The following is a 20,011-nucleotide window of genomic DNA, read 5'->3' on the forward strand; positions in this document are numbered from 1 at the left end:
TAGGACTCAACAATTTTGTCTTCTCGAAAAAAGTTTCCATCCAAAATTTGAGCTTAATCGAACATCTGAGAGGGCTTCACTTACAGTCGTAAAAATCTTACATTTTTGACCAACCTCAAAATGCACAAGGGTAGTTCTTGAAGTTTCAGAAATCGATTTTTTTATATAGCAAATCTTTTAGAAATGCATTGAATGTCTAGAACTGATGTTGTTTCATATAAATTTGTTTCAAAAACAAAAATTAAATTTCAGGGACATGGAAACTTTTGCGGTGGGAGACTCGAGCTACACCGGAACACACAAGAGACACTCCCAGCTCGAACATTTCCTTTATCGATCAAAAAATTGTAACTTTGGCCGCTTTGAGGCTCTACTTCCCAAAGTCCGATTGAGCTCAAATTTGGTATGGGAAATTTTTACGAGAAAACAAAACTTTAGAACTCTATTGTAAATGAAATTCAGAGCTATATAGTAAATGAAACAATTAAAAAAATAATTTTTTTCTTTGAGTAACGTTACAACTGTACATAAGTCTGTAGATTTATAACATCTCGCTCGTTTGTCTTGAAGACAAAGGCAGCCGGTGTTTCGAAACGTCTTTGCTGCAGTGTTTCCATGCCCAAAAGCTGGCAGCGATCCGAGTACGCCGGTAGCTGCTACAGGTCTCGCCACGGAAGAAAACGTAAAACGTACCGTACAAATTTCCTTTGCACAGATTCGATTTTAGCAATCCAATTTGCGCTGAATGGACACCACACTACGGAGTTTGTTTCAAGGACAGATCGCACCAGAGAGTAGAATAATGATCGGAGGCACAGTGGATCATGAAAATCCGAGGCTACCTTAAAAATAAAACCGAGTTGTCGGTTCGCCTTTGCTATGACCTCATTATAGTGTGGCCTAAAGGACAGGGCTGAATCCAACGTAACACCCAAATCTCGGACCTGGTTAACCCTTGTCAGAGCTCGACCAAGCATAGTATAGCTGAACATTTCCAGAACATTTTTCCTATGGAACGAAATCACACAGCATTTCAGGATACTAACTGTCAACAGGTTAATGGAGCACCACTTTAGAAAAACTTCGACTAGTCGCTGAAGTTCGAGACAGTCTGTAGTATTTCTTATTGTCTTGAATAACTTGACATCGTCCTCAAAAAACATACGGCAATTTTCTAGCAACACTGAAGATACATTATTTATGTACAAGGCAAAGAGCAGTGGTCCTAAATTACTGCCCTGCGGAACGCCAGATACATTTGAAAAATGAGCAGAATGTTGCGATCCAATCTTCACGTAGAGTGTACGATTTACCAAATAGGACCTCAGCCATTGTACCAGAGCGGAGGCCATTCCAAGTTTCTCCATCTTAGCGAGCAGGATACCATGGTCGACGCAGTCAAATGCAGCTTTCAAATCAGTATAAACCGCATCAATTTGGGCTCCTTCGGTCATATTCTGCAGGCACGTTGCAATGAATCGAACGAGGTTAGGTGCGGTAGAACGTTTTGGATAAAAACCATGCTGATCGATCGATATATAGTGTTTACAACTAGCGAAAAGTGCATCATAAAAACGATTTCAAATACTTTCGAACAAGCGCAAAGAGAGGTTATGCCTCTGTAATTCTGCACGTTGCGTTTGCCACCTGTTTTGTGCACCGGAAACATGGTCGATATTTTCCAACTAGTTAGGAAAATACATCGTCGAAGCGACAAGATAAATAGCATAGTGGACGTACGAAAACAGCTTTACATTTTTTCAGGACGCAAGCAGGAATGCCATCAGGCCCAGGAGCGGAAGAGGAATTCATTTTGTCGATTGCAGCTTCCACTTGGCGGTCGGTTAGACACAGCAATCAAAACTCCTCCACCACGCGTCTTAGAACTATCGCTCTGATTGCGATCGCATCGATACACGGTGAAAGCGCTGCCAAAAAGCTGTACTAAATGAATCTGATCGTCTAGCCACGTTTCAGTCAATACAACTATGTCCTACTCACAATCGGCAACGGCCACAAAGAAATCATCTATTTTTGTCCGGAGACCGCGAACGTTCTGGTAGAATATCCGTAGGCCAGGATTAGTCACGATGTCGGAATGATTTGTCGGTGGATGTCTAGAAGGTGCGGGGATATCAGGTGTTGAATTGTTATATACAGTAGAATACTTGCCAACACTAGCAAGCTGGAAGACCCCTTCTCCATTATCAAACGCAGGACCGGGACGACTGATGAGCGCAGGCTGCAGTGGCGCGACTGTGTTGAGCGGATCGGCGGCTTCCAAGTTGCATAATTCGGTGTGTCCCGGGCAGTATCCAGAAAGTACAGATTGGTCGTCAGTATAATCCGTCAAGTCGATTGTAGTGGAAACGTCTTCAAGCGATGAATTAGCTGGAATAACCGTTGTCTGGGCACAAGCATGCAACGATGATCTCACAATTAGTCCATAGGTGTAGCGTGTGTACTGTTCGAAGCAGGCGGTTGCATTCCATGTACCGTGCGAGGAAATTTCGGTGCGTTTGGTCCCCAAAAATCCTTCGGACTGTTACGTTCCTCAAACAGGCGGAAATATATTTCTTTAGACCAATTCTTTGCGTCCAACGTCTTTAAGCCCAATTTCAATGCCTACTTTAAAGGAGATGAACGCAAATGACCTAATATCAGCATCTTTTTTCACGAGCTTGCGTACTACTGGCTGAGCCTCTGGCACACATTCTTTAATAAGCGCCGTTATTTCATCCTCAGTGACATAAGGGGCAATGCGCGAGAGATAAATCCAACTTTTTTCTGTTGGTTGCGGAACAGTAGCCACCAGCTTGGAACAATTTTCTGCCGATTTTGTTCCACCCATCAAATCTGATAGAACTTTCGGTCTTCTGGGAGTTTCATTCGGTGAGACAACCCTTGAGCGTTTATTTCTGCGACCGGAAAGCCGAATTGTCGGTGCTACATTCGCCAACAGTTTATCCGAAATCGACCCGATGAATGTGTTAATTTGACCAAGTTCGTTTTTAACATCATTCATACATCAAGTGATCGACTCAGCAACGGATGTTATAGTAGCAACGGCAGCGTCTGAAGAATTATTAGCATTCAAATTCTCTACAGAATGCATACAGTCATTCAATAGCCAGAGCAAATTCGTTTGTCCATTGACAAAATCTAGATTCGCTCGAATCCAACCAATACATTTTGTGTGTGCAATACAGTCACACAAATAGCACTTGATCATATTTAGATTCTTTATTGGTTCACAGCATTTGTAGCAATTTTTGTTTCATCTCAGAAGTAGCTTTTTGTACGGCAGATTGCATAAGTGATGGCGAATTATTAGCGGGTTACGTAGCTTGCAGTGAATGTATACAGAGGATCTATTGAGCTTAGTATGCTTGTTCACCGATGGCGCTTCAGGAGAAAACGAAATGCGCGGGGAGGGTAGAGCTGATGTATATGCAGATCAGAAGCACTTTTCACTTCGATCAAGTTCACTCAAAATACTGGTAATGCACTAAACTCCACTACCTTCCCAGAAAGCGATACCGCAACAAACCACGGACTAATTAGTACAAGTATCAAAGCTTTAAAACAGTCGAAATAACAAAAAAAACCCGGTCAAAAAAAAATAAGCACAATAACAAACGGGCAAGGTTGTGATAATGATACGAATTTTGTTAACGCGAAAATGTTGACCTTCAGGCCTACGGCAAATCCGATTCAGCCGTGAAACTTGCCAAGCGGTTGCTTGAAAAAGCAAACGAATCGGGAGTTGACTTTTGGTACGCACTCCTGCATTGGAGACAGAGTTGTCCGAACCCTCTGTGCGGTAAAGAGAAATTCCAATTACACCTCACACTTTTCGAACTGTAACGAGAGCGCCTTTCTCTTGTCCGTGCTCACCACGCTTTTTGTGTACGCGCGCGACAATGAGTGTGAAAAAAAACAATTAAAAAGTTCTCAACGCTGGACGCGCAGTGTAGAAAACTACACCCAAATTCATCAAGGCGAATGAAGATAAGCTCACCGACGCGTGCGCTCCAGTGAAATTTCTAGCGTTGCAGAGCTAGCTGCACAGAAATTCCAGATTAATGAATTCATTGATGCCGGTTGATAATTTTTTTTACTAAAAACATTCTTATTTAGCATTTTACGCGCCATAATAGCAGACATGAATCCGGGTGTCTTGTCAACTACAAAAATGAAATACCTTGATTTTCATCTTTTACTAAAATGGTAATTTTTTCTAATACATGCTTTTCTCGGATATACCAGGAGGAGCCCAAATGAACATTACCGTTAACAGAGTGTAGAAATCAGACATAAGCGATGTACTCGTGAAAAAAAAAAACAGTAGTCTAACTGAATTAAATTCACAAAGTAGACTTGTTTTGGCAGATTCTTTTCACAAAGCCAACCTTGTATTTTATATCTTTTGATGCTTATTAAAAAATATTTCTTAAACCGTTATGTACTCGACGAGGTACCCGGGTACCTTTTTAGGTTTCACAAGACGAAGTTTCATATTTTTATTCTGGAAGAATTTTCTCATTACCGGAGATCCGTTTTTTCGGGATATGTTCCGAAACGGAGGAATTCTATAAATATTTGAATGAAATCTTACTACTATTGGTTCAAAGTTTATAAAATTATATTCACAGGCCATTTTTATGGTTTCGTGTGTTATGGAGATATGCTCCCAAAATGATCATCCGGAACAGATTCTACCGGGGCTTTCGGTGGCCATAAAAACAATTAAATGGTATCACGTCACATACCATCCAATATGGGTATTTTTGAAATGGGGTGAAATCTAGAGGCTGGGTAACGACTCTCGACGCCATTTTGGATTCCATAATAGCGGCTTCCGGTATCAAGAAGGGAACCAAAATTGGCCAAATACCATCGAATATGGGTATTTCCGGAATCGGGATGATATCCAGAGACCGGAAATCCAGTATGGTCACTTCCGGTATCCGGCAAACAGCTAAAATCGACCAAATACCACCTGATATGGATACTGTCGGAATCGGGATGCTGTCCAGATACCTCAAAACGACATCAGACGAACCGGAAGTCACCTCCTCGAATTTAAAAATGGCGTGTGAAATTGGTTTTCGGTCTCTAGGCCTGGTATTCGGTAGTATTCGGCCATTTTTGAATATCTTCCAGAAACTGGAAGTCGAGCAAGTCGATGCTAGAATCTTGACTGAAATAGTTATTGAGATATGAAACTTATGGACGTTGGCTGGCAAAAATTATTTTCGATTTCAAACCATTTTGTAACTAATGTCAGTTGTGCTCTGAGAAAATGTTCATTTTTCTTCTCCCGATTGAATTCTTTCCGTTTTCGTTTTTCCATTCTATTTTCGTGCTCTGAATCAGTACGTTCAGAGAGAGCTTTTACTGCGAGAAAAACAATCTTTTTATTAATGACACTGTAGCCTAGGTAAAATCTGTACTCGGTAATTTTCACAAACCACCAGGAAAATTAACAGGAATGAACAGAAATTAGCATTCACAGTCATTGGCGTCGAAAAATATCCTTGACAGAGCACCGATTTAGAATCACCGACGGCGGCGGCGCACAAGACTTATCACGTCTCTTACGTACAAAAGGGAAAATTTGCTTTGAATCACTAAGTAGGTACACACACACACACACACACACACACACACACACACACACACACACACACACACACACACACACACACACACACACACACACACACACACACTTTAGTCGATTTGTTCACGTGGATTTCGAAATTAGGGTTTTTTTCGCGCGAATTCTTTATGCGCGATTCTGGATTTACGCGTTTTTACGCGGAGTTTTTATGCGTCACGTATCTTCCGCGTATAGAGCGACTTGAGTACATCGATCTATTTTTTTGAATGTTAACTTCTATTTTACTTCTACAATTTTAAAAAGCTTGCCCCCATGATCCAAACCCTGCCTACGCCCATGTCATGGCACAAGTGTTCTTGACATCGACTTATATTTTAACTGGAATAAGCAGCAACGATGATCTCACAATTAGTCCAGAGGTGTAGCGTGTGTACTGTTCGAAGCAGGCGGTTGCATTCCATGTACCGTGCGAGGAAATTTCGGTGCATTTGGTCCCCAAAAATCCTTCGGACTGTTACGTTCCTCAAACAGGCGGTAATATATTCCTTTAGGCCAATTCTTTGCGTCCAACGTCTTTAAGCCCAATTTCAATGCCTACTTTGAATGAGATGAACGCAAATGACCTAATATCAGCATCTTTTTTCACGAGCTTGCGTACTACTGGCTGAGCCTCTGGCACACATTCTTTAATAAGCGCCGTTATTTCATCCTCAGTGACATAAGGGGCAAGGCGCGAGAGATAAATCCAACTTTTTTCTGTTGGTTGCGGAACAGTAGCCACCAGCTTGGAACAATTTTCTGCCGATTTTGTTCCACCCATCAAATCTGATAGAACTTTCGGTCTTCTGGGAGTTTCATTCGGTGAGACAACCCTTGAGCGTTTATTTCTGCGACCGGAAAGCCGAATTGTCGGTGCTACATTCGCCAACAGTTTATCCGAAATCGACCCGATGAATGTGTTAATTTGACCAAGTTCGTTTTTAACATCATTCATACATCAAGTGATCGACTCAGCAACGGATGTTATAGTAGCAACGGCAGCGTCTGAAGAATTATTAGCATTCAAATTCTCTACAGAATTCATACTGTCATTACATAATCAGAGCAAATTCGTTTGTCCATTGACAAAATCTAGATTCGCTCGAATCCAACCAATACATTTTGTGTGTGCAATACAGTCACACAAATAACACTTGATCATATTTAGATTCTTTATTGGTTCACAGCATTTGTAGCAATTTTTGTTTCATCTCAGAAGTAGCTTTTTGTACGGCAGATTGCATAAGTGATGGCGAATTATTAGCGGGTTACGTAGCTTGCAGTGAATGTATACAGAGGATCTATTGAGCTTAGTATGCTTGTTCACCGATGACGCTTCAGGAGAAAACGAAATGCGCGGGGAGGGTAGAGCTGATGTATATGCAGATCAGAAGCACTTTTCACTTCGATCAAGTTCACTCAAAATACTGGTAATGCACTAAACTCCACTACCTTCCCAGAAAGCGACACCGCAACAAACCACGGACTAATTAGTACAAGTATCAAAGCTTTAAAACAGTCGAAATAACAACGAAATAACGAAATAACAAACGGGCAAGGTTGTGATAATGATACGAATTTTGTTAACGCGAAAATGTTAACCTTCGCTCGCGAATGGGATTTTGAGCTTGTTGCTTCAGCACCCCATCACCCACAGGCCTACGGCAAATTCGAATCAGCCGTGAATTTTGCCAAGCGGTTGCTTGAAAAAGTAAACGAATCGGGAGTTGACTTTTGGTACGCACTCGTGCATTGGAGAGAGTTGTCCGAATCCTCTGTGCGGTAAAGAGAAATTCCAATTACACCTCACACTCTTCGAACTGTAACGAGAGCGCTTTTCTCTTGTCCGTGATCACCACGCTTTTTGTGTACGCGCGCGACAATGAGTGTGAAAAAAACGAATAAAAAGCTCTCAACGCTGGACTGCGCTGCAGTCCAGAAAACTACACCCAAATTCATCAAGGCGAATGAAGATAAACTCACCGACGCGTGCGCTCAAGTGAGATTTCTAGCGTTGCAGAGCTAGCTGCACAGAAATTCCAGATTAATGAATTCGTTAATGCCGGTTGATAATTTTTTGAAGTAGAATACTTCTCTCAGGAAGTTCGGCTACATAGGGATGTTAAATGAAAATCTAAAACCGAAAAAAGTGAAAAATATGTCCAATTTCAAATGCGAATAAATTGGTTAGTATTCGATGGTTTTCCGTCGTTCTTGCAGCAATAGATTGAAAAATCTTCTAAGATTCTTCCCAAAAGAAGATAATTGTAAATTTATTATTCACACTATTGCACTATTCAAATAGTCAAGCCTTGTCAAAACGAAAAATTCGACCTCTGATTGGTCGTTACATGATTGCTTCCCAAGCACGGTCGACAGAATCATATACCTTGCAATTGAAAACATGCTATTTGGCCTATTTAAGAGCTCGTTTCAGCCGAAGCCGCTCATAATAGTTCTAGACAGCGACAACAGCAGTCGTCCTCCCTTAGCAGCAGTACTAGCCCTGTGGTTGGTCACCACGTCTCAGGAGCAGCGCGGTTCTTCTCATCGTGTGTCGCCAGACTGCCATTATTCCATTAGGAAATCAAATTTTGAACATCAAAATGCCTTTTTCTGGGCAAATAAACAAGGCATTGAAAGTTATTAATTTTTGACAACGCAAGCAAGCGTTCTGTGTTGGATGCTAGAAATTTAAATCTGTCGCGCCCGTCTAATTTACTGAATGTGAAATAGCTCCCACAGTGCATGTTTTCCGTGTGTCTTAGTTCCCCCAATGTTAAGGCAGCTCAAGCAACCAATTTTGAACCGCAAAATGCCTTTTTCAAGGCAAATAAACAAGTACTTGGAGGTTAATTTTCTGGCATCAACACAAGCAGACATTCTGTGTGGGATGCAATCAAATTCTGTTGTAGCTGTCTAATTTTTACTTTATTGAGTCAACCCCCCACTGTTGGGGCAGCGCAAAGGCTGTGATCGGCATAACCGATTTTGAATAACAAACTGCCCTGTTAGAACGCATTAACAAAAGCAGTTAGTTCGACTATGCAGAGCTAATATGAAGTCAATTCAATCAATCAGCATGAACAGAATTTCGTCGTCTCTCAGCTGCCAAGTTGCAACATGATGCAACACGCAACAGCGAGCAAATGAAATCGCTTGATGTTACTAGCCGCAATACGGTTAGGGGTTAAATCGTTGCGCGTGTGAAAGCACCATCGGTGTTTATTTGCTGGATACAAAAATCATATGCGAATTGTGGAATAATTCGTCTAAAGAACAATAGAAAATGGCACAACTGAAAAGAAAGGCGTGGCCTATTTCGTAGCACCCTTCGGCTATAAAAGAGTGATTCTGGGAAAACTAGCTACATTCATTAGTCGGAAGGTGAGCTGGATGGACCTCCACAACGTTGACAGCAGTAGCAGCAGATATCAGCCCTCAGCAGTAACAGTGGATAGCAGCGGGTTGCGCCTGTGGCTGCCATCAAATTAAACAAATCATTTGCCCTGTGGTTTTTTTTTTCTTCACATAACATTTATTTGACACGGCACAAATACAATTTAATGTTTAACGGCGCCAATTATATCTGATGACTTAAAAACTAAAGCAAATTTTTTATCCTCGCTGCCGACTACGAGCTGGTTTGCCCTGTGGTTGGTCACCACGTCTCAGTCCTCTGCCAGGCTGAACGCCAACGCGAGTGATCGGGCGAGATGTTTGCCGTACATCAGCCGGCACTTCCTCTAATGGAAAAGTTGGCTCATTTTGTTCAGAAGAATATTACTGTCGGTAATATTACAGAGATGCGATTGCAATATATCCGATATGGAATTGTACAATTGTTCTTTCGAGGACAAATAAATCACTTAATTTAAAGAGTTAATAGCTTTGGGTACCAGTAGCAGTATGGTAACAGCCTCAGCGGTAGGTGCAGCCGGTACTTCCATGGGGCCGATGTTATAAGGAAGTAAATGGAAGCGGCACGGCGAAACAGTTCGGGTGTGCTTAGACGCGCGTCATTTTTCGTTGTTGATATTATTCCCCATAAGAAACGACGCGCTTTCGTACGATAGCGGCGGTATTAGCGGTAGATACATTCGCCAACACTTACTCCAGTAAAGCCGTGTTTACTTTTCAATGTGAAAACACCTTTCTATTATGTAGGCCGTGCGCATTGGGCCTCTGCCAGGCTAAACGCGAAAAGCGGCGCGAACCAATTCGCCCGGCCGTACGTCAATGTACAACCGTAAGTAGATCTGTACATTAACCTACGGCCGGGTGAATAGAACAGAATCCCTAACTACGATGCCGTTCCTGAATGCGAGGCCACTATTTTCATCCTTGCCGGTTGAGGGTTTCGGCCTTCCTCCGTTGAAGCTCTGCCGTATTTTGGCAACTACACAAGCATTCTGGATTTTGGCAATCAAAACTTCTGCTGGCTGTCTGATTTTCAGTGTGAAGACAGCCTTTAACTTTGTTATCAGAGTGCCTGACTACGATTTGGTAAAATTGTTTGAATTGAATGTTTACAAATTTTTACAATATTTCTCTTTCTCCCATTCAATAAAACAGGTAATACGATGCCTTCGTCATACGCAAGTTACGCAAGTTACCCATAACTCCCGCTATCGGCGTAACACAAAGATGCAATCAGCGTCATATCCGATTTTTTTTTAATTTTTTTAATTTTTTTTTCCAACTACAAACTGTCCTTTTTAGGACAACCAAACAAATGAATTGAAGATTTAATATTTTCTCGTTCTGAGTTTTAACCAAAAATTAATTATCTTAATTTGAGTTTACATGTACATATACTCTGACTGTTGAAACTTGTTTGCGCCGCAAACTTACTTTTCCTGTACAGTGAGGTCGTATTTATATGTGCAAACTGAAATAAAAACATTCTTATTTAGCATTCTACGCGCCATGATAGCAGACATGAATCCGGGTGTCTTGTCTACTTCAGAAATGAAATTCCTTGATTTTCATCTTTTACTAAAATGGTAATTTTTTCGTATACATGCTTTTCTCGGATATACCAGGAGGAGCCCAAATGAACATTACCGTTAACAGAGTGTAGAAATCAGACATAAGCGATGTACTCGTGAAAAAAAAAACAGTAGTCTAACTGAATTAAATTCACAAAGTAGACTTGTTTTGGCAGATTCTTTTCACAAAGCCAACCTTGTATTTTATATTTTTTGATGCTTATTAAAAAATATTTCTTTAACCGTTATGTACTCGACGAGGTACCCGGGTACCTTTTTAGGTTTCACAAGACGAAGTTTCATATTTTTATTCTGGAAGAATTTTCTAATTACCGGAGATCCGGTTTTTCGGGATATGTTCCGAAACGGAGGAATTCTATAAATATTTGAATGAAATCTTACTACTATTGGTTCAAAGTTTATAAAATTATATTCACAGGCCATTTTTATGGTTTCGTGTGTTATGGAGATATGCTCCCAAAATGGTCATCCGGAACCGGGGCTTTCGATGGCCATAAAAACAATTAAATAGTATCACGTCACATACCATCCAATATGGGTATCTTTGAAATGGGGTGAAATCTAGAGGCTGGGTAACGACTCCCGACGCCATTTTGGATTCCATAATAGCGGCTTCCGGTATCAAGAAGGGAACCAAAATTGGCCAAATACCATCGAATATGGGTATTTCCGGAATCGGGACGATATCCAGAGACCGGAAATCCAGTTCGGACGCCATTTGAAATTTATTATGGTCACTTCCGGTATCCGGCAAACAGCTAAAATCGACCTAATATGGATACTGTCGGAATCGGGATGCTGTCCAGATACCTCAAAACGACATCAGACGAACCGGAATTCACCACCTTGAATTTAAAAATGGCGTGTGAAATTGGTTTTCGGTCTCTAGGCCTGGTATTCGGTAGTATTCGGCCATTTTTGAATATCTTCCAGAAACTGGAAGTCGAGCAAGTCGATGCTCGAATCTCGACTGAAATAGTTATTGAGATATGAAACTTATGGACGTTGGCTGGCAAAAATTATTTTCGATTTCACACCATTTTGTAACTAATGTCAATTGTGCTCTGAGAAAATGTTCATTTTTCTTCTCCCGATTGAATCCTTTCCGTTTCCGTTTTTCCATTCTTTTTTCGTGCTCTGAATCAGTACGTTCAGAGAGAGCTTTACTGCGAGAAAAACAATCTGCAACATTTTTCAAGCAATCGAATTTTATATTGTAATCAAAAGGCTACCAAATCAATATCTAGTAGAACCTACCATTCAAATATACTCTTTAGCGATTGGATAAGAGTGAGAAAATAAATCAAGTATTTTATATTCGTTGTAAACCAGTTTGGTTGTAAACCAAATGTCTTATGCCACATATGCCACATTCAAATTTTTATTAATGACACTGTAGCCTAGGTAAAATCTGTACTCGGTAATTTTCACAAACCACCAGGAAAATTAACAGGAATGAACAGAAATTAGCATTCACAGTCATTGGCGTCAAAAATATCCTTGATAGAGCACCGATTAAGAATCACCGACGGCGGCGGCGCACAAGACTTATCACGTCTCTTACGTACAAAAGGGAAAATTTGCTTTGAATCACTAAGTAGGTACTAGTACACTTTAGTCGATTTGTTCACGTGGATTTCGAAATTAGGGTTTTTTTCGCGCGAATTCTTTATGCGCGATTCTGGATTTACGCGTTTTTACGCGGAGTTTTTATGCGTCACGTATCTTCCGCGTAAAGAGCGACTTGAGTACATCGATCTTTTTTTTTCAATGTTAACTTCCATTTTACTTCTACAATTTTGAAAAGCTTGCCCCCCATGATACAAATCCTGCCTACGCTCATGTCATGGCACAAGTGTTCTTGACATCGACTTATATTTTGACTGGCGCAGAAACGCGTTGAACAAATAACTGACCAATAACTGACGTTTCTTCACATCAGTGTACGCTGTAAATTCGATCTTTTTAAAATCTTATTTGGGGGGTGTTCATGCAGATTCAAAATGTGTCCACGGATGTCTTAAAGGTTACACCTAAGTGTCCGGTGGTGATATTCCGGGCAATAATTCACACGCGGCACGAGTAGAAGAAAATACACGTTTAGTATTCGGACAATGTAGCTATTATTTATTGCGACCGTTCGCATTCGATGTATAATTGAGACTGATCTGAATTGATTCTATCGGGCGCAGTGGAAGTGGATCAAACTATTGTTTTATTGCTCATTCTCTATACTCTGAGATAGAGTGATACTGCGCTATTGTGCGAGAGGTACCAGATGTGAAATGAGCAGGGTATTCTAAGGTGATCCTGTGGATCGTGTGGTGGTTCTGAAACCCAAATTATTTATCTGCCGTAACATGCCGGCCGCCTTGAAATATGTAAGGTTTCAACAATATTAACTACTGACTACTTGTCTATAATCTAGCTACGAATATGTTACACATAACAATAAATGAGGTTTCTTGTTCATCTTGGAACTTATGGGGTTATCAATCATCGCTCTACATAAGCGAAAATAATTGCTGGATTGCTGGTAGTGATGTCACTTGCGGGGTTCGTGGCTCTTGGTCGATGCATGCTGGAACTGCATTCTGTTCTGTGTGATGCTCGTGTCTTCTTGTGCTGGAAAGGGTAATGATTCCTTCTTCTGGTTCATTTCGGATAAATTCGCAACCAATGCGAGATATGAGATGACAGTCTGCGCTTTATCGGGCGCTTTTTAAACAGAAATGATGAACATTACAGTAACTTGCCTGGAGCGGAGGCCCTCGGGCCTCCGCGGTCGCTTTGATTAGCGACGACGATGGATTTCGGATAATACGATGATGAATTTCCGACGTAACTTGACGATATGGATATCAAACGGCGAGCTCAAGCCGTTCCTTGGGCTGAAATGGTAATTCCTGGGACTTCTGGACTTCTGGTGAGCAGTTATGCTCTCTCGAGACGGGTGGCTGACAGGAACCGATTACAAACTCGTGACGAAAAATGAATTAGCTCATTCATACGGGAAAATATTGACGACGGAGACGTGCCTCTGGAGACACTTAGTAACTGGACCAACAACAATGACGTAACAAAGTACCATGCGCGTGCTCCATCTAACCATCACCATCATGCATTTTGTACCTCGTGAATAAGGTGAAGTGGAACGTAGGTAGATGTGTAGAGACTCTTTCAGGGGCTGAACCCCCCGGTGACAGACTATGGAGAACAAAACTAAAATTACTTTTTGCAAATTCTGTATGTACAAGAGACTTAACTGGACAGCGGAGATCCTCCTTGGACCTCCGCGGATGCCGGAGCATCTTCGTTGAAGGATGACTAATTTTCCTCATCTCTGGATCCGTCGTTATCCCTGATCGGGAGCACGCAGATCTTCGTTATTCCACGCTGGTATGTTCCGTCTTGAGTACGAACATTGACGACGCGAATGTTGTCGTCAGGTCCACGAAAGATTTCTGTGACGCGACCAAGGCGCCACTTCAATGGCGGTAAGCGTTCATCCATCAGGAGAACCATGGTCCCAACGGCTACGTTGTCCCTCTGTCTAGTCCATTTGGTACGGTTATGTAAATCAGAGAGATATAAGATACTCCATTTCCTCCACAGCATCTGAACATACAGCTGTGATCTTTGCCAAAATGACAGACGATTTTCTGGTACGTCGTCTAGCTCAGGTTCCGCGATTGCTGTTAGTGGTCGTTGCACTAAAAAGTGCCCTGGAGTCAAGGCTTCAAAGTCGTTTGGATCGTTACTGATTGGCGTTATCGGTCGGGAATTTAGTATGGCTTCCACCTGAGACAAAACCGTTAGCATTTCATCATATCTCAGCACTCTAGTTCCGATGGTTCTTTTAAATGTATTTTTGAAGCTCTTGACCGCTGCTTCCCACAAGCCTCCGAAATTTGGTGTTCGAGCTGGGATAAATTTGAAGTCGATGCGTTCTGTAACCCTTTCTCTCGTAACGTTGTGCTGGAACTGTTGTGTTTCAAAGAGTCGATGTAACTGATCGATCGCACGTTTAGCTCCAACGAAGTTTTTCGCATTATCGCACATTATTACTGCTGGATGCCCTCGCCGGGCTACAAAGCGTTTTAGCGCTGCTATAAACGCTTCCGTAGTAAGGTCTGCTACCAATTCCAGATGAGTGGCTTTCGTGACTAAGCAAACAAAAATTGATACGAAGCATTTAACGGGGTTCCCCTTGCGGGTACCTTGGCTAACCATGAACGGTCCGCAGTAGTCCACCCCAACTCTCTGGAAAGCTGGTGCTGGAGTGACTCTTTCGGAGGGTAAATCTGCCATCAGTTGATCGAGTTGACGAGGTTAAGCGCGGAAGCACATCACGCAACCATATATTATTTTTTGGGCTAGACCTCGAATTCGTGTAGGCCAGTATTTTTCTCTGACGCTCGCGACAAGTAACTGTTGTCCTGCGTGATACAGCTTAAGGTGGTAGTGAGCGAGAACGCGGGTAGACAATGGATGTCTGTGATCAAGGATCATTGGATGTTTGCGGTTTGTTGTTACAGGTGCTCCACTGAGCCGGCCGCCAACACGAATAATTCCATCTATTAAACGTGGGCGCAAGGAAAGAATTTTCGATGAATCACGAACTTCTCCAGTCCTTGACAGATCCAGAAATTCTTGACGAAAACTTTCATGCTGCGACAGTCGCACTATATGGGTTACGGCTTGTTCGTATTCCTCAGAGGAAACTAGTCCATCTTTCCTTGAATTTCGATTTATCGCTTGGGCATTGTGCCGAAAACGACGTATGAGAGCAACCATTCGAACGAGTTTTGGAAACGACGAGTATAACGAGAATATTTCATTCGGTGGTTGCACCGCCGCAGGCAGAGAAATAATGCTTCGTTCTTCCAATGCTGCTGAGTCAATCTGTTCACTGTTGTCATTCCGATCATTTGGCCACGGCGATGTATCTTGATGCAACCAGAGTGGGGCGTCGAACCAAATCGACTGGTATTGCAGTTGAGCCGGCGTCATGCCACGAGATATAATGTCTGCCGGGTTTTCAGTCCTGGGAACGTGATTCCAGCAACCTTCCTTGGTAATATGCTGTATTTCAGAAACCCGGTTTCCAACAAAAACCAGCCAACGCGAGGGCGAGGATGCTAACCAACACTGGACTATTTTGGAATCCGTCCAAAAGAATGGTTTCTCCGTCGTCGGTAGATTGCTTCTGACCTTCTCGAACATGTGACTAAGCACGAGTGCTGATGATAATTCGAGGCGCGGAATCGATTGTTTCCGTGTCTTCTTTTTTGGGTTATCTATCGGAGCGACTCTTGACTTGGACATCAGTAAACGCGCAGTAATCGAATCATCGGAAAATGTGCAACGAATATAGAGACAAGCTCCGTACGCTCTCTCAGATGCATCGCAGAACCCATGGAGTTGAACGGAGATGCAGTCACTGGAAGGACCAACCCAACGTGGTACACTTAACGAGTCCAAAGCAATCAAATTTTGACGATATTCGTGCCAGAAGAGTTGAAACTCCTCGGGGAGAGGGTCGTCCCATTGGCACTTCAACTTCCACAGTGTTTGTATGAAAACCTTGGCTGGTACTATAACAGGTCCTGCTAGTCCAAGTGGATCAAATAGCTTTGATGCATCGGACAATATTACTCGTTTGGTAATAGGGTCTGCTATGTTCCATTTCGGAGCACCGAAGCGGAAACAGTCTGTACGTGGTTCCCAAACGAGCCCTAATGTTTTGACCGTGGATGTGGACGAATCGAGCTCAAATACATCTCTATCATCTCGCAAATGCTTAGGAATATTGGTCAACACCTGATCGGAATTCGAATTCCACTTTCGAAGAGTGAAACCTGCGCTATCTAGTAACTCGTTAATTTCTTTCACGAGCCGTTTTCCTTCCTGTACACTGGCCACACCAGTTATTAGATCATCTACGTAAAAAGCTTTCCTCGGTATTTTCGCAGCACTGGGATGGGTTTTCTCGCCATCTTCTGCCAGTTTTTGTAGACACCTTGTGGCCAAGTAAGGAGCAGCTGATGTGCCGTACGTGACCGTCGTTAACTCAAACGTTCTAATGGGGTCTTGTTCCGACTCTCTCCACAGGATGCGCTGTAATTTCTGATCGTCTGGTGCAACGTTGATCATGCGATACATTTTGGCTATGTCTGCTATTAAAGCCACTCGATGCATTCGAAAGCGTGTTATTATGGAAATGAGGTCATCTTGTACTACAGGCCCTACGAGAAGACCATCGTTGAGAGAAACTCCTGATGACGACCTACACGACGCGTCAAACACGACCCGTAATTTCGTCGTTGTGCTATCCGGTTTAAGCACAGCGTGGTGGGGCAAATAGTAAGTTGGCCCAAGCGTATCATCGTCGACGGCTCGCATATGTCCCATATATTGGTATTCCTTAACGAAGGTGCAATGCAGGGCCTTCAATTCAGGATTAGTTGAAAATCTGTGTATCGTATTAATTGATATTTTTCGGTGAACAATTACAAAACATTTCTTACTTTGCGTGACGTTTCGGCCTACTGTTGCGTTTCAGCCATCTTCTGACGCCTGCAATTTTATTTAAAAAAAACAAACATTTTTAAAAAATACATAAAAAACACATAAAAACGTTTTGTTATAATTGTCGCTTTTTTCTTTCACAACTCACAATTCGATCGCCGCAGCTTTTCGTCACCTCTTTCAGCGCCGCACGATCAGGTATCACTGTCTGGCGGGTGTGCTGTGATGCTGTGTCGATCGTCGCATTTGTTTCCTCTCCACCGTCCGCTGTTTGTACCTTGCCGTAGCTTTACCACAAGTGCATTGTAGTTGGTGTTGAACGTTCCGCACTCACGCTGGAGGTTCACCGCGTTGCGTTCGCCAACCAACTTGATGTGGAATGTCTCTGCTGTGATTCTGCTTTCCTGGTCAACAATACGTTCTAGGATCGTCACTTTTTCGAAATCAAACACATGTCCGTCACCTAGCGTGTGTTGTGTCAGGCCCGTTCGGTTGTCTTTGCGTTTGATGTCATTTTTATGCTCTCCTATTCTTGTGTCCAACTTTCTGCTCGTCTGCCCAACATACATTTTTCCATCTCCAGTTCCACAGGGGATAGAATATACAACATTTTTTTGTTGCCCTGGTGGAATGGTATCTTTGAGTTTGCTGAAAATAACGTCTTTTATTTTATTTTTGGGTTTGACGGCTAGTGTCAACCCGTTCTTTTTGAGCGTTTTTTGCAGTTTCTCACTCAAGCATGGAACATACGGCGTCGTCACATATTTGGTCTCCTCTTTTTCACCATTATTTTGCAGTCCGTTGTAGTGTTTGTGTACCCTTTGTGCCAGAACGTTTTGGACGAACCACTCAGGATAGTTGTTGCATTTAAGTATATTTTTGACCTTTTTTATCGCCTGTGGACGATTTTCAGCATCAGTCAATTTGATTGCTCTGTCCACAAGGGCCACTGCCGTGTTGCGCTTATGCGTAAATGGGCTTTCAGAGTTGAAGTCCAAATACCGTCCTTTCTCCTGTTTGGGTAACCAGCTCTTCTCCACAATTCCGTTTCTTCTAGTTAACATCATGTCCAGGAATTTAAGCCAACCACTTTCCTCCCTTTCCACGGTAAACTGAAGCCTGTCGTGAAAATCATTAAATGTTGCCAAAATTTGGTCAACATGATCCTCCCGTGCGATGCAAAAACAATCATCTACGTACCGCCTATACACCAGCATACCTATTTGTTTCTGCTCTGCCTTGTACATACACTCCTGTTCCAGGCGTTCCATCACAAGGTTGGCTATCACCGGCGATAGAGGCGATCCCATTGGTACTCCGAATTTTTGCATGTGGTAGATTCCACGATAGGTGAAGTACGTTGAATCCAATACCAACTTAACCGCTGCCAGGAAACTTCGTCTGTCGATCTTCGTGTGCTCCTCCACCTCACTCCACCTTTCCCCTATACACTCCAACGCATATTGTACTGGAACATTCGTGTACAGGGACTTGACATCCAAAGAAAATAGGACATGCTCATCGGGAATCTGCATTCCTGCTACTTGTTGGGCAAACTCGAAGCTGTTTTTCACATGGTGTTCGGTTTTCGCAACAATGTTACCCAATATGCTCGACAAAAACTGAGCCATGTTGTATGTTGCCGAACCGATTGTTGAAACAACCGGTCTCAACGGTCTGCCTTCTTTATGAATTTTAGGTAATCCATATATCCGGGGTGGGTTGCTACTCGTCGATTTGATGCTTCGGTGGATGCTTTTCTCTATGTACTTATGTTGCAGCCACCCATCGGCCATTGCGTTGATGGCTTTTTGTACCTTATTGGTCGGATCTTTTTTCAGTTTCTGGTATGTCTCCTCATCGTTTAGCAACTCCATCATTTTCATGTGGTAGTCTTCAGCTTCCATTATTACTGTTTTATTGCCTTTGTCCGCCTTTGTGATGATCAGATTTGGGTGTTTCTTCAGGTACTGTTTTGTCGCCGAAATGTCCTTTTCCATCCATTCCAGCTTGCCGTGCCTGGGTTGTCTCGTGTAATTTATATGGTTCGTTATTGCTGTAGAAATTTCCCCCCGAATCTCGTCCGCATTCTCTTTTGATCGTATCCCTTTCTCGATCCCTGCCACTATTTCCACATATGGGATTTTTGTTTTATTCTGTACGTTGAAATTTGGTCCCAATAACAACGTTCTCATCACGAAGTCTGGTACTTGGGTGGATGTGATGTTTTCTACCCATTCTTTTTCTGTGTTCAGCTCAGCAACTCTCCTGTTTTTTAATCTCTCCATTTTTTTCCCACCTCTCTCTTTCGCCACTTTATGAACTGACCGGCTCTTGTTTTCCACCATTTTCTTAATTTTCGTTATCTCGTCTCGCTCAAACATTTCATCGATCCTGGACAGCAAACGTATTTTATTTTTTTGTAGATCCGCGATGGACCGCTTAGCGTCGGCGACCATGATGCTCAGGATTCGTACCTTTTGTTTGAATACGACCTTATTCAATTCGTCGATGGACCGTCCACTGTTGAGCTGTATTTGGACTTTATAGCTGAGACACTTAGGTATTACCTTGCATCGTCTACAGTTGAGGAGGAATTTCATGCTGTTGTTTTCTTTGGCTAGTTTCACCATCACTTTCTGGAACTTCCTTAGCAGAGTTTCACCAGCAGGACCGTATTTGTTGCGAACTTGTTGTGTTAACCCCATCTTTCCTCGTTCCTTGATCAATTTTGTTATATTTGTTGGTATAATCACCGTTACTTCATATGTATCGTATTAATTGATATTTTTCGGTGAACAAT

The 20,011-nt window shown here is 42.4% G+C and overlaps 3 protein-coding genes across 3 annotated transcripts; all 3 read right to left on the bottom strand.

The window, feature by feature from the left end:
* Window positions 1-14,004: 14,004 nt before the first annotated feature.
* LOC129717073 (uncharacterized) lies at window positions 14,005-14,739 on the bottom strand. Its single transcript, XM_055666915.1, has one exon. It carries the CDS (start codon window positions 14,737-14,739, stop codon window positions 14,005-14,007), a length of 735 nt encoding a protein of 244 aa, XP_055522890.1.
* Window positions 14,740-15,009: 270 nt separating this feature from the next.
* Window positions 15,010-16,842, bottom strand: LOC129717074 (uncharacterized). The gene has a single exon (XM_055666916.1). It carries the CDS (start codon window positions 16,840-16,842, stop codon window positions 15,010-15,012), a length of 1,833 nt encoding a protein of 610 aa, XP_055522891.1.
* Window positions 16,843-17,402: 560 nt separating this feature from the next.
* Window positions 17,403-19,916, bottom strand: LOC129717075 (uncharacterized). Its single transcript, XM_055666918.1, has one exon. It carries the CDS (start codon window positions 19,914-19,916, stop codon window positions 17,403-17,405), a length of 2,514 nt encoding a protein of 837 aa, XP_055522893.1.
* Between the last annotated feature and the right edge of the window lie 95 nt (window positions 19,917-20,011).

This window comes from Wyeomyia smithii, chromosome 1 (genome assembly GCF_029784165.1).
Source record: "Wyeomyia smithii strain HCP4-BCI-WySm-NY-G18 chromosome 1, ASM2978416v1, whole genome shotgun sequence".
Classification (NCBI taxonomy): domain Eukaryota; kingdom Metazoa; phylum Arthropoda; class Insecta; order Diptera; family Culicidae; genus Wyeomyia; species Wyeomyia smithii.